The 15,713-nt window shown below is 42.8% G+C and overlaps 1 protein-coding gene across 3 annotated transcripts in view; it reads left to right on the forward strand.

Annotated features, from left to right (window-relative positions):
* CLCN1 (chloride voltage-gated channel 1) overlaps positions 1–15,713 on the forward strand; it is a 29,303-nt gene that overhangs the window by 10,439 nt on the left and 3,151 nt on the right. For all 3 annotated transcript variants that reach the window (XM_059712054.1, XM_059712053.1, XM_059712052.1), the window contains exons 8-20: positions 2,204–2,329; positions 2,611–2,695; positions 2,913–3,014; positions 3,328–3,412; positions 3,663–3,812; positions 8,124–8,193; positions 8,367–8,477; positions 9,915–10,128; positions 10,370–10,503; positions 12,418–12,662; positions 12,968–13,079; positions 13,353–13,432; positions 13,638–13,676. In XM_059712054.1, coding sequence (XP_059568037.1) covers positions 2,204–2,329; positions 2,611–2,695; positions 2,913–3,014; positions 3,328–3,412; positions 3,663–3,812; positions 8,124–8,193; positions 8,367–8,477; positions 9,915–10,128; positions 10,370–10,503; positions 12,418–12,662; positions 12,968–13,079; positions 13,353–13,432; positions 13,638–13,676 — 1,553 coding nt within the window. The remainder of the gene's footprint in view (positions 1–2,203; positions 2,330–2,610; positions 2,696–2,912; positions 3,015–3,327; positions 3,413–3,662; positions 3,813–8,123; positions 8,194–8,366; positions 8,478–9,914; positions 10,129–10,369; positions 10,504–12,417; positions 12,663–12,967; positions 13,080–13,352; positions 13,433–13,637; positions 13,677–15,713) is intronic.

A 15,713-nucleotide genomic window follows, 5' to 3' on the forward strand; every position in this document is an offset into this window, starting at 1 on the left:
AGATACAGGGGAGGAATAACGAAATGAATCTGGGCAGGTAAATGGGGGCTAACTCATGAAGGTCCCCATAAGCCTTGCACAAGAAAGTAGATTTTATTTATTCTCTAGGCTAGAATTTGCCCAAATATGTTTTTACAGAGCACAGTATTCATGGTGTTAATAGAAGGAATGTGTAAAAGGGATTCTGAGGTCAAATAAGTTGGAAAATCCTGTGTTTTTTAAACTGGAAAAGTTACCAGAATGTTTGATATGCTGACGTGCAGTGTAAATATACAAAATGTGGCGCAAGTTCAGCATTTCCCACAAAATCCTTTTTTTTTAAAATTTACTTTTTAAAAACTTTTTAATTTATTTTTTAATATTTTTTATTGATTTCAGAGAGGGAGAGCGAGATAGAAACATCAGTGATGGGAGAGAATCATTGATCAACTGCCTCCTGCACTCCCCCACTGGGGATTAAGCCCGCAACCCAGGCAAGTGCCCTGATCGGGAATCGAACTGTGACCTCCTGGTTCATAGGTTGACACTCAACCACTGAGCCACGCCAGCTGGGCAGTACACTCTTGTTGAATAAAATAACATATGACTTTATTTTTACTTGCCCCCCCCCCCACTCCCACCTGGCAACCCCACAGAATCCATTTTGCAAGGACCTTCTCAAGGGCCTCATAGCATCTCATGGACCTGACTTTGGGAAATGCTGTCACAGCGAAGGGGAGCCCTTGAAGAATTTTGAACAAGGAAGGACCATGGCCAGCTTTATAGGGTGATCCAATCCCATTGACAGGAGTGTGCAGGATAGAGCTGGCTTGTGGATTAACAGGTTTAATCCAAGATGAACAAGAAGACTACTGTCATTGTCATGATGCCAGATGACAAGAGACTGACTAGTCAGAGGCAGAAGAGACAGAAATGAGGATGATATATATGGGCAATAGAAAGTAAAACTGATGCAACCTGGTGATTGATTTTATGTGAGGATATGCAGGATAAGACAGAAGGAGGAATCTAGGCTAACTCTCACATTTATAGTAAGGATATTTGGGTGGTTAGTGGTAGTAACCAAGCTAGGGAATATATGAAGTAAACAGGTGTGGGGAGTTGATAATTTTCACTTTGCATATGTGGGATATAAAGTTCCTGTGGCATATCCAAGTGATATCAAACGGGCAACTGGGTTGGTAAGTCTGAAGTTCACGAACTGGGCTAAAACCATAGTTTTGTTAATCAGTAGCTTATAGGTACTGGTTGAATCTATGAGCATAAATGAACTTGAGAGACAAAGTGCATCTCTGAGTAACAAGAATAGGAGACCAAGGCCAAGGCCTTGGGTGGGACAGAGGCAAGGGAGGCAGAGGAGAAACAAGAAGAGCATCCAGGGTGGGAGAAGAGAGCGATGTTACAGAACTTAAGAGATCAGAGCACTTCCAGAGGCTGTTTGTGTTTTTACTGCCTTGTTTCCTAGCACATTTTCTGTTTGGCTCAGGCTAATATTAAAATTAGTTCTCATTCCTGAGTATAAAGTGACAGACGGTTAGAGGAAGTGTCCCAGAACCTCATTGTGGGAAAGAAAATCTAGCCTAGGATTTCAATAAATGGTTGTAAAATATTCATAAGTTGGATAGTTTATACCCAGGCAAATCAAAGCTGACTGTGGTTCTGTTACTGGTAAAGAAGAGAGACTTTCTCCACCTGATTCTTTACTGTGTCGAATCCTCCTTTTAGGGAAAGAAGGCAGCTGCCTTAACCTGGTGTGATTTGAGGAGCAGGGGCAGAAGGGTGGTTGGCAAAGCTCTGTCTGCCCCAGATTCCCCATTCCCTCACTCAGTTTTCTGAAATTCCACCCATCCTATTCTCTTCTGTTCTCTTTCTCCCTTCCTTCTCTCTCATGACTTTTCTGCAAAAAATTTTTAGTGACCCTTAAATCCTTGTGGATATCTGACTTCCTGACTCTCACCCAACCCTACTTTCTAAGGGATGGAGAGAGCATGACCACCTGATCCTCATCTGTTGTCCTCTCTGTATCTTGTTGAACCACATCCCTGGCCTACACAATGCTGCTACCATGACTAGGTATATGCTTTAGAGCATGGACTCCAAGAGAAAAGGATAAGCACAGACTCCAACAGGTCTACAGGGTGGGAGTGTGGGAAAGAGCTTTTCACACTTGCCTGCACCTGACCCTACATTCATGCCCCTACAGGAGTGTTGTTCAGCATTGAGGTCACTTCTACCTACTTTGCTGTGCACAACTACTGGCGAGGGTTCTTTGCAGCCACGTTCAGTGCCTTTGTTTTCCGTGTGCTGGCCGTGTGGAACAAGGACGCTGGTAATGGGGCCCTGGGGTGGAGGCACCTGAACAGGGAGGCTCCATGAGGCAGTGCAGAAAAGGAATGAATGGCTTTATTTGGGAAGTGGGACCAAGACCCAAGGATATAGGACAAGGAATAATGGAGTACTGCTTGTGCATAGAAAAAAGAAATTAATAGAAGAGTAGATGTTGGGCTTGGAGGAAGAAGGGGTTGATCCTTAAAGCTGATGACTTCTGGTTCCCTCTCAGTGGGTTTTTGTGACACTCCCACCATAATCCTTGGCCTTTCCATCCTTTAGATACCATCACTGCTCTCTTCAGAACAAATTTTCGAATGGATTTCCCCTTTGACCTGCAGGAGCTGCCAGCTTTTGCCGTCATTGGGTCAGTGGGGTCACCTCCTCAGGGAGTGGTGAGATGGGGGTGGGTGTATCTTAGGATTAGAAGGGACCCAAGCTGGGGAGAAGGTGGGGTTTACATAGGAGAAGCATAAATTGTTGGGGAGAGGTGGGTAGAAAGGGAAGGCAGATGCCTGGTATTTGTTCCCCATGGGTAGGTCTTAGGGATGGGGACTTCATTTCTGTATAATTTACACCCTCAGGATTTGCTGTGGGTTCCTGGGAGCTGTATTTGTGTATTTGCATCGCCAAGTCATGCTCGGTGTCCGAAAGCACAAGGCCCTCAGCCAGTTTCTTGCTAAGCAGTGAGTCACTGCCCTTACTCAGTCCTTCCCACTTACTTTCTGGTTTCTCCATGAGTTCCTCCTTTTAAATCTATGTGGAAGGTATTAAATGCCTTTCGGTGCCTTGTGATAAAATGCAGAAGCCCTGATACTATATAAAGGAGGTGAGTGGTGTGGTTTCCCCTTTAAAAATGGTATTTTGGTGGAAAGATACTCTGTTTAAAGAACTGAGACTACAGGAGACCACAGAAAACTTCAGCTTCCCAGAATTCAGTGTGGCATCCACTATGAGTTGACTAAATTCAGGGGACCATTCATTCTATTTCTTTTTCAGCCGCCTGTTGTACCCTGGAATTGTCACCTTTGTCATCGCCTCGTGCACGTTTCCACCAGGAATGGGTCAATTCATGGCTGGAGAGGTCAGCCGCAAGGGAGCCTGAGGGTGGAGTCAGGTCACTGAGCTTATGATAGGGACTAAGCCAGGACTGGGCCACATGGAAAAAGGGAAACAATACAGATGTCCCTCAGGCTTTTGGCCAAGGATAAAATCTATCCATGAGAGAAGAGCAGAAGGGACCCTTGAAAAGCAAGACTGGAAGTCAGTTCTTTAAAAAGAGGAAGGACTAAGCATCCCTGAAGAACTACCCCCCTTTGTTCCCCCTTTTACAGTTGATGCCTCGTGAAGCAATCAGTACCCTGTTTGACAACAACACGTGGGTAAAACACCTGGGTGACCCTGAAAGCCTGGGCCGGTCAGCTGTGTGGATCCACCCACAGGTCAACGTTGTCATCATTGTTTTCCTCTTCTTTATCATGAAGGTACCTCTCCCTACACTCCTGACTCCCTAAGCTTCTGTTTGTTTTCAACCTAGGAATCCAGGGTTTGCATAGGGTAAGAAAGGGTGAAACTGCATCTGGTGTTCATCCAACTTAAAAAGAATTAGCTTGGAAACCATAGCACAAGTTGCTCATTTTTGTAGGTTAATTGTTCCATTCATGTCAACTTAGTGATATTACCATAATTATTATAACCTTTCCAAATGTTCCACTCACTAAATTATTAAGACATCACAGCAGCCAAATAAACAAGGGCAAGATAGAGTTCAGCAAAATAGGTAACTGTGTAAAAAGCTCATGTAAATGAACCAAAGCCCCCCACATATTAGATAATTAGGCACTTCATTCTCCTTGTATCCGATTCTCCATTTCTAGCTGATTTACATATCCATTTCCCCCAGTCTAGTGGGTAATCTGTTTTCTAGACTTGCAAAAGAGATAAAATATTTCAATCAATTTTATTAGTGACTATAAACAATTTTTATAAATGTTATTATTCCCTGTTAGGTAGTGAGGCCATGAGGGTTTTGCCATTCTCAAACCACTTTCTTCTAACTCCAGTTAGGAAACAAAAGCCGATCTCTTTTTACGTCAATTCTTTTTCATATCTGCATGTCAAGTATGATGTCAAGTATAAATATATAGACTTCTCAATTATTACCTATACAAAGATATTTTAATTTCCACCCCTGGTTGTCACATCTGTTACTACTGCCGATTGCATTTGTTTTCTTTTTTGATGATTGCCTTATTACTAATAGTAAGTCTTGCCTGAATAATCCAACATGTTCCTCTGTGTATTAGGGCTCTCATTTAAAAGTCTGTCCACACTGAAGTTTCATGCTTTTGAATATTCTGCTATTAACTTATTCATGATACTTTTTATGAATCTGTATTTCACCAGAATATGAGTCACTAAATAACTTTTATATTGTAATAGCTATAGTGGGTTCACTTACTCATTTATTCAATAAATGTTATATACCTTCTATGTGCCAAGTACTTGATTGCTGATCTTTGGCAAATCTTATGCTTGAAAAAAATTATTTTTAGTTTTTTTCTTTTTGTTGCTGCTCATTTAATGCACTTGTCGATGATTTAGCGATATCAGGCACTTTAACACACTAGGTTCCAACTTTGTAACTTACATTCCCAGGATTTGCTGTGGGTTTCTAGAAGCTGTAATTGTGTATGTTTTTCCCTATTTCACTCCACATGGGTTAACTGGATCTATAGCTTCCACATTTTGCATACCTGCTTTATTAAATTTTTGTTTCTTCCTTCAAAATATTTGATATTTTTATCATAAAGCAGTTTAAAGTATCTTGTTAAGGATTTTTTTTGGGGGGGGGGGGTTGGGAGGGGCTTTCTTTATAAACTTCATCTTCTCTAATTTATAAATCTCAACTTCCTATAATTGTTGTTGAGTATACAAACCCATCAGCTGTAACCAAGTCCAAGTTTTGATGGCATTTCAGAATTTATTATTCAATGATAATAATTGTGATTTCTGGTATTCCTCTAGACTGAACTATATGGTAAAGTTGGGGACATGTGTACTTTTAAAGTGTCAAGCTTTTGAAGTATTTTAGAGAAACAAAATAATGTATATTTTCAGCATTTCCCCCACACCTCACCTCACCTCCCAGGATTCCCATGTATATATCTGGAAACCTACCACTTCACCGATTAAAATTTATTCTGAGAAATTTACTGGATGACATAGAAAAACTCAACTGTATGTCACTATTATTAATTTTTCACTGAATTATATCCTTGAAAATTTGTATATCATTAGTACATCAGGAAAAGGAATTCACACACTTTCTGGGCTATATTTCAAGCCCAACCGTTTGCATTAGGCCTATTATTTTCTATAATATTTATAAACATAAAATCATCATGGCTATAAATCCGTATTACTTAGTTGTCACTATTTTCCACTGTCCTATCATTGGACACATAAACATACCTTTAGTTTTTCCAGAGTGTGGGCCATCAGCTACATAGCTGAATCAAAATATAACAGTGACTAGAACTGCTTTCCCACAGTCTGATTTAAAATTCATGTGGTCTTCTGGCTGCATAAGTGCAGGCTGTTAAAAGTCTTCGTTCAGGTCTTTAATAATATTGAGGAAGGGAACCTCCAACTTCCTCAATCTTAAGACATGAAAAGTGTCATTATGTTGTAAGTCAGGAGGTTTCACAATGCGTTTGAAATATAATTACAACTTCTCAGTTTCCCTTTCAATAAGTCTAACATGATTACCCAGTGTCACGAAGTTCTCAGCACAGCCTGAGGCTCCGGAGAATTCATTTTTGCCTAATCTTCAAATCACTCCTTCTTGTGAAGGGTCTAAATAAAGTAGAATCTGTGATCTTGGCTCTCTAGTTTCCCATCTCCCTAATTTAAAATCTTGGGAGTTAATTGTGTTCCAATCACTTGCATTGCATCCTGACCTTCCCTTTCATGTGCTAATAGCTCAAAATTTTGGCTAGTCTTATGTGCTATTCTTCGTGCTATAGGAGTTGATACTCCTATGTCCTCTATGTTCTTCCTCATATCTTGGAGGCTAATCTAAAGTTCATCCTCTGAAATCAGACCTGCCCGCCACCTGTTATCTGTAATACTGAAGCTTTCAGATTGCCCTGAGCCTACAAATCCCTATGACTTTGCAAAATCCCTTATGTGCTTATTCCAAAGATATGGTACAGAACAGTTCTAGGGGTCTCAAACTAGCATAGGTCAAAGGAACTTAAGAAGCTTAAACTGCAAGTTGCCTAGAACTCTGTCTCCAGAAAGTCGGAAATGGTGGCCTCCAGTTATATCTGATCACCTGCAGTTTAACCTCACATTCCCCTTGAATAATACTGTTGGGTATTTTAGCAAATATTAGCTGTCAGAAGTGTTTTCTGTTTTGCATGAATACTATTTGACCAAGCTCTCTTGTTTCTTTCATTCTTTCCTCCCTTCTACTCACCTACTCACCTACCTATCTACATCCTACCTACATTTCCTGAGCACTATGCCAGTACAGAGAGAAAGCAAAGATAACGATACACTCAAGGACTTCTCAGTCTATATTCTCTTTGTGTATTCAACTTTTCCATTTCAGCTGTTTAAAAACAGATATTCTGACGTGAAGAACAATGTGTTTTGCCTCATTCCAGAGTTTCTGGGATGAAACCTTCTCAGAGCCTTTGTCATGTCCTCTTGAGGTCAGCCCTGAATCAAGGGAATTCTTTCTAAGGTTCAGGAAATCGAGAAATTTACTTCTCATTAGTATTCAATGCAATTGGTGCAGTTTTTTAATAATAAATATTTTGTTCCTGGCAATTCGTTCTGATCTTAGTTTGAGATCCTTTTTCCAAGATTGGCTTGCTTATTTTGAAATGATATGTAAATCTATTAATTAATTTATATACTATGTCTCATTAAAGTTCAAGCACTTCTCCTTTTTCCACTCTATTTCTCAATTCTTTGTATTCTTTGCCACAAAATGCACATATTGCTTTTTCTAAAATTATCCCAGTTTCAATTGGCATACTACCTGACAAGGTGGGCCTTGAAGATCCTTTCTATTACACTGGCTGACTCACCTGGCTTTCTCAAGGTGCCCTTCCTGTATGGCTAGGGTGGGGTCAGATTTTTTGATCCTTTGTTTAAAGTCATTTGATGTCACAGGAAATGGCTCAGACAGGACAGTTGCTCCAGTTTCCCCTGTGAGGTTCACCATATAAATGGCTTTGTATATAACTACATTAAAGCTCAATTAGTCACACAGTAAGTCACTAAGACTTTAAGGTGTCTGCCACTTCCAACTGGGGATCTTTTTCAGAAACAATCTGACTCGGAAAAGATATCTTTCAGCTTCAAGAGTTTCAAGCTCTTCTATTGAGGTGACTGTTCAAATCAAAGAGGCTGCATGGGCTAGGGCCCTTTGGGGGCAGTGACAGAGAACCTCTGAGGTCCCACTCCTTGCAGATTGAATAAAGGCAAACATAGTCACTCCAAGTAGGAGGGTTTGGGGTTAACCATATGGAGGAACTTTCTTATAGTGTTGTGATCTCTTAGCCTGAGAACTCCATGTTTCTTGCTTCTGGAGGAAGTGGGGTAGACATGATAGCTTTCAGAAGGATGAGCCATTCCAGCATTTCTGTGGTTCTTAAAGCAGGCAGGAGGAGGATAGCGGGAAAGGGGTTGAGTGTGTGTGTGTGTGTGTGTGTGTGTGTGTGTGTGTGTGTGTGTTGGGCAGAGTTGAGAGGGTATCCTGATGCCTCTTTTTACCCCAGTTCTGGATGTCCATCGTGGCCACCACTATGCCCATACCCTGCGGAGGCTTCATGCCTGTGTTTGTGCTAGGTGAGTTCTGATGGGGAGCCTGGGATTGTACTGATAGCTACAATCTAGGGTACTGGGAAAATAAGGAAAGGCCTGGAGTTCTGGGGGCCTGTATTTGGTCTTAGTGCCTGAGGAGGGAATACAGAGGATAAGCAGTTTGGATCTCTCAGCACTTTCCTTTTGTCTCTGTCTAGGAGCTGCATTTGGAAGGCTGGTAGGAGAGATCATGGCCATGATATTTCCTGATGGTATCTTATTTGATGGCATCATCTACAAGATCCTACCTGGGGGCTACGCAGTAATTGGTGAGACACATTTCACCCTCTTGAAACTAAATATTTGAGTCCCTCAAATACCCACACTCCAACTCTCCCATGACATCTTCATTCCAGGCTATACAATATGGTTTTAATTTAATGCTATTTAATTCAACTTGTATTCAAATAATCAACCCTTGATTCTGACTGTCATTGAATGTCTGTCTATGAGATTTCGTTTCTTCATGTAAAAGAGGGATTATGGGGATTAAATAAGACAATAGAGATAAAAGTACCTAGGATTGTATCTGAATATTTGGTAAGGGCTTTTTTTTTCTTCCAAAGAATCATGGAAACAACAATGCATGTGACTGGCTCAACTACATTCACCTTGCAGATAGGCCAGTATTGATGGGACTTAAAAGCACATGACTAAGAGCTAAGGAACACGGGCTCTGGAGCTAAGGAACACCTGGCCCGTGTCACCTGGATGGTCATGGACAAGTTAGCTGCCTTTCTGAGCCTTAGTTTCTTCAGAAGTGACTTCTCAGATATTTTACAGCCATAAAACTCTATGAATCTCTGATGTTTTTTTCATTAAATCTATTAGCCCATCCAACCAAAACCTATGTCTAACACAGTGACCAATACAAATCCCCAGAACTGCTACACCTCCTCCCTCCTTTTTCTTTTTACCGAAATCCCATAACAAATAAGGCCATGCTCCCCTAGATAGAGGAGCACTAACCAGTTTTATTGCCATACGGTGATTTTACTCTCCCATAAATTGTTGGCTCAAAACCTGAGGTCCAAAGTAGAATGTCATAACTGGGTTTTAAAATGGTCAGTTAAGACTGATACAAACTTTTGCCTGGCCGGTTTGGCTAGTGGTTAAGCATTGACCCATGAACCAGGAAATCATGGTTTAAGTCCTGGTCAGGGCACATGCCTGGGTTGTGGGCTGGTGGGGAACATGCAGGAGGCAGACAATCAATGATTCTTTCTCATCATTGATGTTTCTGTCTCTCTCCCCCTCTCCCTTCCTCTCTCTGAAATTAATAATTTAAAAATATATTGAAAAGAATGATACAAAAACCAGGAATGGATAAGACATCACTATCTTTGTTTTAGAAATGACAATGTGGGCACACACAATGATTTCATAACTTGTCAAAGGTCATGGAATGAGATCAAAATGATGATTTTCTAATAGTCCAGCATTCTAGCCCCTACTTCCCCCCACCCCCTGCACACTTATTTGTTAAGTAAGTAGCAACGCGCCAAACAGTGTTCTAGGCACTAGCAAACATATCAGAGAAGCGATTAGACAAAATTTCTACCTTTGTGAAGCTCCTACTATTGACAAATGGTTATCTTGGAGTGTTGGCACTGACCCACTCTGTCACTCTCGTCACATCACCATGTGTCCTGCATGCCAAGAACTGCAGCTCTAATCCACCAGTACATTCCTGTGTCTCATTCTAGGAGCAGCAGCACTGACGGGTGCAGTGTCCCACACAGTCTCCACAGCTGTGATTTGCTTCGAATTAACGGGTCAGATTGCCCACATCCTTCCCATGATGGTGGCTGTTATCTTGGCCAATATGGTGGCTCAGAGCCTGCAGCCCTCCCTCTATGACAGCATCATCCAGGTCAAGAAGCTACCCTACTTGCCTGACCTTGGTTGGAACCAGCTCAGGTCAGGGGCACCAGCTGGAATTAGTTCAGCCTTGATGCGGTGGGGGTGGGAGATGCTGAGGTTGAGATTGCAGATAGGGTCAATGTTTGCAAGCACTGCTTTTGACTTATTTTTATTTCCCCATGTACTTAATAAATATTGTGAATGACAAAATGGCACCCCTCACAGAAGGAGCGGAAAGGCCAGCAAAGGGATGGGCATATGGTGGAGGGCTAACCCCCTATGCTTTCTCCTTCTATAGCAAATTTACAATCTTTGTTGAAGACATCATGGTACGTGACGTGAAGTTTGTTTCAGCTTCTTGCACATATGGGGAGTTGCAAACCCTGCTTCAGACCACCACCGTCAAGACTTTACCACTGGTTGATTCAAAAGGTCAGTGGGAAGGAAGGAAGACAACCCTTGAATTAGTGACCTGAACTTGGGCTCCATAGAGGTCAGACAGGAGGCATTGTGGTGTGGGGTTTGTCTGTAGGGGCTATTCGGTCTGCTATAGGAGACCCAGCCTGTGCTCCTTAGGGAAGATCATCCTGAGAAAGGTAAAATACACTCATAGCACAGGCACAACACAGTTAAAAACCAACTAAAGAAATACAGTTCATTCTCTTATTCGTTGTTGTTATGTTCTATAAAGTCACCACAAACACTGAATTAGGGATACTACACTGAGCCATTGCTCCTAGAAGACATACAGGGTTAGGTTCCTGCAAGCCCCTGGTCACACCATTCTCTTCCACTAATTGATTCATAAATTTGTTTTGTGAATGTTCCTCTTTAAAGACACCTTATTGAGTATATATTGTTGATTCATTCAGATTAAATTTACAGCCAGCAGAACGATAGCTCATGCCTCGACAAAGCTTACATAACTCACTTATTTTCTCCTTAAGGCACATCACAGCCTTTATGCTTGGGGGCAATTTGAAACAGCAAAAGAAAAACACAAAACACAAAATATGTTAAAAATGTGGCAGTAAATGGACCACGAAAAGAACACTTGTTTGCAATATAAAAGCTGGGAAGGAAAAAGGTATAGCATCACTTCGTTTAGCCTCAGCTCAAGAATATGTGCATGGGGCAACCCATATTTTTTTGCTGCTCTGTGCACATCTGTGAATGACAGGAAGCATCATGAGTATTGATTTTGGGTTACAAATGGGTGAATTCACAAATAGGGAATCCATGAATAATGAGGCCCAGTTGTAAGTTTTACAGGCCCTTATGTGGTTCTTTTTGCTACTTAGCTAAATAATCACTGTTCTTTAATGTCCAACTGGAAGAGCAGATAAAACTTTCATATGAAGGAGTGAATGGTTTTAGTAAGCTGGGTCTTCAGCCTTCCCTTCCTTCATTCACCATCCTTTCCACCCACCATTGGCACTTAATCTTGCTCTGTGTTATTTCTTACTGTGATTTATATCTCTATATCTGATCTTCCTCACTAGACTGGGTATTCCTTGAGGGTGGAGACTATAACTTCCATCTCCGTCAGACTGCCTCCTTGTAGACTTTTACTAAATATTAAATAAATACTTGCCTGATGTTTGAATTACTGTAACTGAGAAGAACTGTGGCAGGCCATTTTGAGCATTAAAATAGTTCTGATTTCAGATAATCAGAGTATTCAAATTGCTCAACTTAGGTCAGTTTTAATTTTTTCCAAATCCCCAATACCTCTAAGTGGCTTGTACACTAGGGGCTCTTCATTGGAGCAGTGGTACAGCCACCATGATAATGACTAAGACTTAATGGTAAGATGTATCTCCAATAACATTGCTGCAATTGTATGGCCTTAAAACTTAACGAAAATGTTAATTACAGTCGCAGAATGTTGACCTTCCCAGAAAAAGTAGGCGTGTTGTTTATATCCTAGAAGGACTCAGACGCTAAAGAATTAAATAACCTTGTAGACTTATTTCAAAGTATATTCACATCTCAGCCTACATGGATGCCCTTTAATATTTCTTGTTTGGAGACAGGGTTGATTAGCCTATTTTAATACCAAGTTCACCTATTTGCAAACAGGCTATATCAAAATAAGCACAAATTAACACCAATTAGTGTACTATCAATTGGGTCTCTGTATGTACTAGGTGATGAAATAGAAAGGATTGAGTCAGGTCAACCATGCAAGATTTGTGAAATGAGTTTTTAGGAAGAAAAGGTAAAAAAAAAAAAAAAAAATGGAAGCATGGGTGCTGGTTTTCTGTCCCTGCTGAGCGGGGTGGAGGTGGCGAGTAGGGGGCTGGTAATCAGCAGGCCCTCGGGCTAAGCTTGGATCGCCCCCAGAGTCAATGATCCTGCTGGGCTCCGTGGAGCGGTCAGAGCTACAGGCCCTCCTGCAGCGCCACCTGTGTCCTGAGCGGAGGCTGCGGGAAGCCCGGGACCTGGCCAGGAAGCTGTCAGAGCTGCCTTTTGACGGGAAGGCGCGGCAGGCTGGGGAGGGGCAACAGGGCTCCTCGCCCCGAGGCCGACCGGAGTCCTTCGCCTTTGTGGATGAGGATGAAGATGAAGATCTCTCTGGGAAATCCGAGGTGACCAGGCTGGGAAGGGCCGGGGGAGCAGGAGAGATTGAGACAAAGGGAAAGTAGGAAGAGGGAATGGAGATGCTGGTCATTTAGAAAGTCAAAGAGAGCAGTGCCCCTCGGTCGGAAGGACTGAAGGAGGTAAAGTTGTGAATGATGGTACGGATGAGAATTCAGAGGGATACAGGAATTCTGAAATGGGGAGGAAGGATGGAATTAGATGGATTTCCCAGGACACCCGCCGCCGGTAAAGGCAGGAAAGCCCAAGTCACTGAGAATTCTCCGGGACTGAGAATTTTTACTGCTCCTTACAGCTGCCTCCACTTCCTCCTCCTCACCCCATTCCTACTGTTCCACTGCCTCCCGAAGAGCCCAATGGGCCCCTGCCAGGCCTCAAACAGCAGCCAGAAGCACCGGAGCCTGCAGGTGAAGATTCTCCCATCGTGCACATTCATTGAGTCGAAGGGCTGCTACCCTGAGGAGGGGGGAGGCTAGGGTGGTGGGAGAGGGTTCCTGTTCACTGAGCCTCCATATTGCTGCCCCAAGGAGAGGGGCCAGGGCTTATTTAGGAGGACACAAGAGAGGGTGTCTATGGTGGCGGCATAGTGTCAGGGAACCACTTGGGAGCGCCTGGCTATTTCCTCCCAGGAAGGGTAGGAATTGCTTTGTTTCCATTTCCATCTGTTCCCCACTCCTCAGGTCAAAGGCGCTCCATCTTTCAGTCTCTGCTGTGCTGCTTGCTGGGCAAAACTCGCCCCACAAAGAAGGAAACAAGACAGGTGAGAGATGGATGGAGGTGGGCGTGGGTGGGGGCATGACAGGGGAAAGGGAACTTGCCTGGTCCTTAGATCAGGAGGGAAGGGGTCCCACCAAGGAGACATGGAAGGGATGGTGAATTGAAAGCAGACATCTGTGGCCCTGGCCAGAGTGTCATGACTATAATTCCATTAGGAAAGAACTTGGACCTATATCTTTCTTCTCTAGGATTCAACGGATTTAGTGGATAACATGTCACCTGAAGAGGTAAGTAAGGGAAACAGCAACCTGGGGTGGGCTGTTCTGTCAAATGAAGATATTGCTCATCTTTTTCTGTCTTCTTCTTTGTGTTGGTGTAAGAATAAAATGCGAGTCTGGGTGGGAAAGCATTTGAGAGGTGGGAAAGGAGGCATGACTATGGCGATGGGGATGGGCACATTGCGCAGAGGTGGGGAGCCCTGATAGTATCCTCAGAAGGACCACTGTCATTGGAAAAGAGGGATGCTTTGAGTCTCCGTGCATCGATGAGCCCATGCTGCTAAGATGAACCTCAGATCTTGTAGGCATTAGGGACATTCTGGACAGGCAGAGACTATGCAGGAAGGCGGAGCACCGGGCACCAGCACTTACACATCCCAATGTGGAGAAACAGCACTGAGGCTGTAAAGGTGAAATCAGCACCTGGTAGAGGTTCCTGTACTGATCCACCAGGGCCCTGAGATAGTGGACAACTAGGGAATGCCAGGAAGCAGGACTGAGAAGAAACATAACCTGAGGACAAGTATTCACAGTGCTGCCTCTTGGGACAAATGCCTATTTCCCAAGAAAACTAGTTATCAAGTCCATGAGCAAGAAAGTCGAGCACACTGAACGGCCTTCACCTGTCTCCATGGTTATGCCTCCTTTCCAACCTCTGAGCAGTAATAGAATATAGAGCAGTAATTGGGAGCAGCACTAATGGGGACACACCCTAGAGGGTGTGCAGACACAACAGTGTCCATCAGTGGCCATTCCATTTAGTAAATGAGACTGCAGACTCATGCTTTGTAGCTGACAAAACCATAATGCATATTATTTTAGAATTAATATCTTATTGGACATCCGGAATAAATAAGTGCTGAAAAGTAAAAGTACTCCAGGGTTGGAGGAAGGAGTGGGGAGTGACAAGAGAGAAAGGAAACTTCTTTCTCCCCTTGCCACCCCTCAAAACACAGACACTTCTGATAAATGACTTACGGAAAAGTCAAACAGATGATCACAAAGGAAAAAGAAAAATCATTCTTAGGTCCATAAGCAGGAATCAGATGTGTCATATCTGCAATTAAGAAGTAGGGTGCTAAACCCAATAATAATGCTTTTTGTTGCTGTTAACACACCAAAGAGAACGCCAGCTAGTTGATCAATGAGGCTACTTAATAACTGCTGAAAATAAAGTGCTGCCAGGGACAAAAAGATAACAGGTCTACCTTTTTAGTTTATCTTTCCCAAAGGAGACTTTACACAGCTCCCAGCTCCCATGTGACTCGCTGACATTTTGGAGGAATAGGATCCAATTGGAGTCAGACTTCAGATGATTTTGAACATGGTTTTCAGACTAGATCAAGGTGACACCCTTGGCAATATCAAGATGATACCCACGGGAATATTGAAAGAATTCAATTATGGGTCTCCAGAAGCCCCTGCTATGACTTAATTCTGCTACATTGTTAGTAACACAGTTAGAGCTCCTGTTTGTAACTGAGGCTTAGCTTTTTCAAGTTCAGACTCAAGAACAGACATACTCCTCCCCTTGGACAAGAGCTGGGGGTACCTAGAACACTACCAGCAGTCAAGGTCAGAAGCCCAGCTCCACCTCTGTGCAGTTGGAGTAATGTCCAGCACAGAGAAAGTGCTTGATACAGGTCCTGTTATTGTTGTTCCTTAAGGGAAGGCAGAAATGGAACTAGGGGAGGCCAGAAACGATCATGGAAAGGTCCAGGGTTGGCAAGGTGGCTGCTGTCACAAATAAATCAGCTCCATGACATACCTGCTAAGTGGTCACCATCCTGTGCTGTGAGAGCCGGTCAGTCCCCATGTGAACCTTCAGTAAGAGAAGAGGAAAGTTTCAGAAAATTTTAGATTCGTTTTTAAAAGCCAGAGCCATCCTGGATTCTTTAGAAGCTTGATGACTGGAGCATCGTGTCTAAATCAAGAGAGTTGTCCTTCCTGTTTTAATGCTTCTGTCATAAACAAAACAAACAAAAAAGATGGCTTTGCTCAAGTCCACTAAGCACCCTGTGCCCCAGCACAGCTCTTCAAACCCAA

Source organism: Myotis daubentonii, chromosome 10 (assembly GCF_963259705.1).
Source record: "Myotis daubentonii chromosome 10, mMyoDau2.1, whole genome shotgun sequence".
Lineage (NCBI taxonomy): Eukaryota > Metazoa > Chordata > Mammalia > Chiroptera > Vespertilionidae > Myotis > Myotis daubentonii.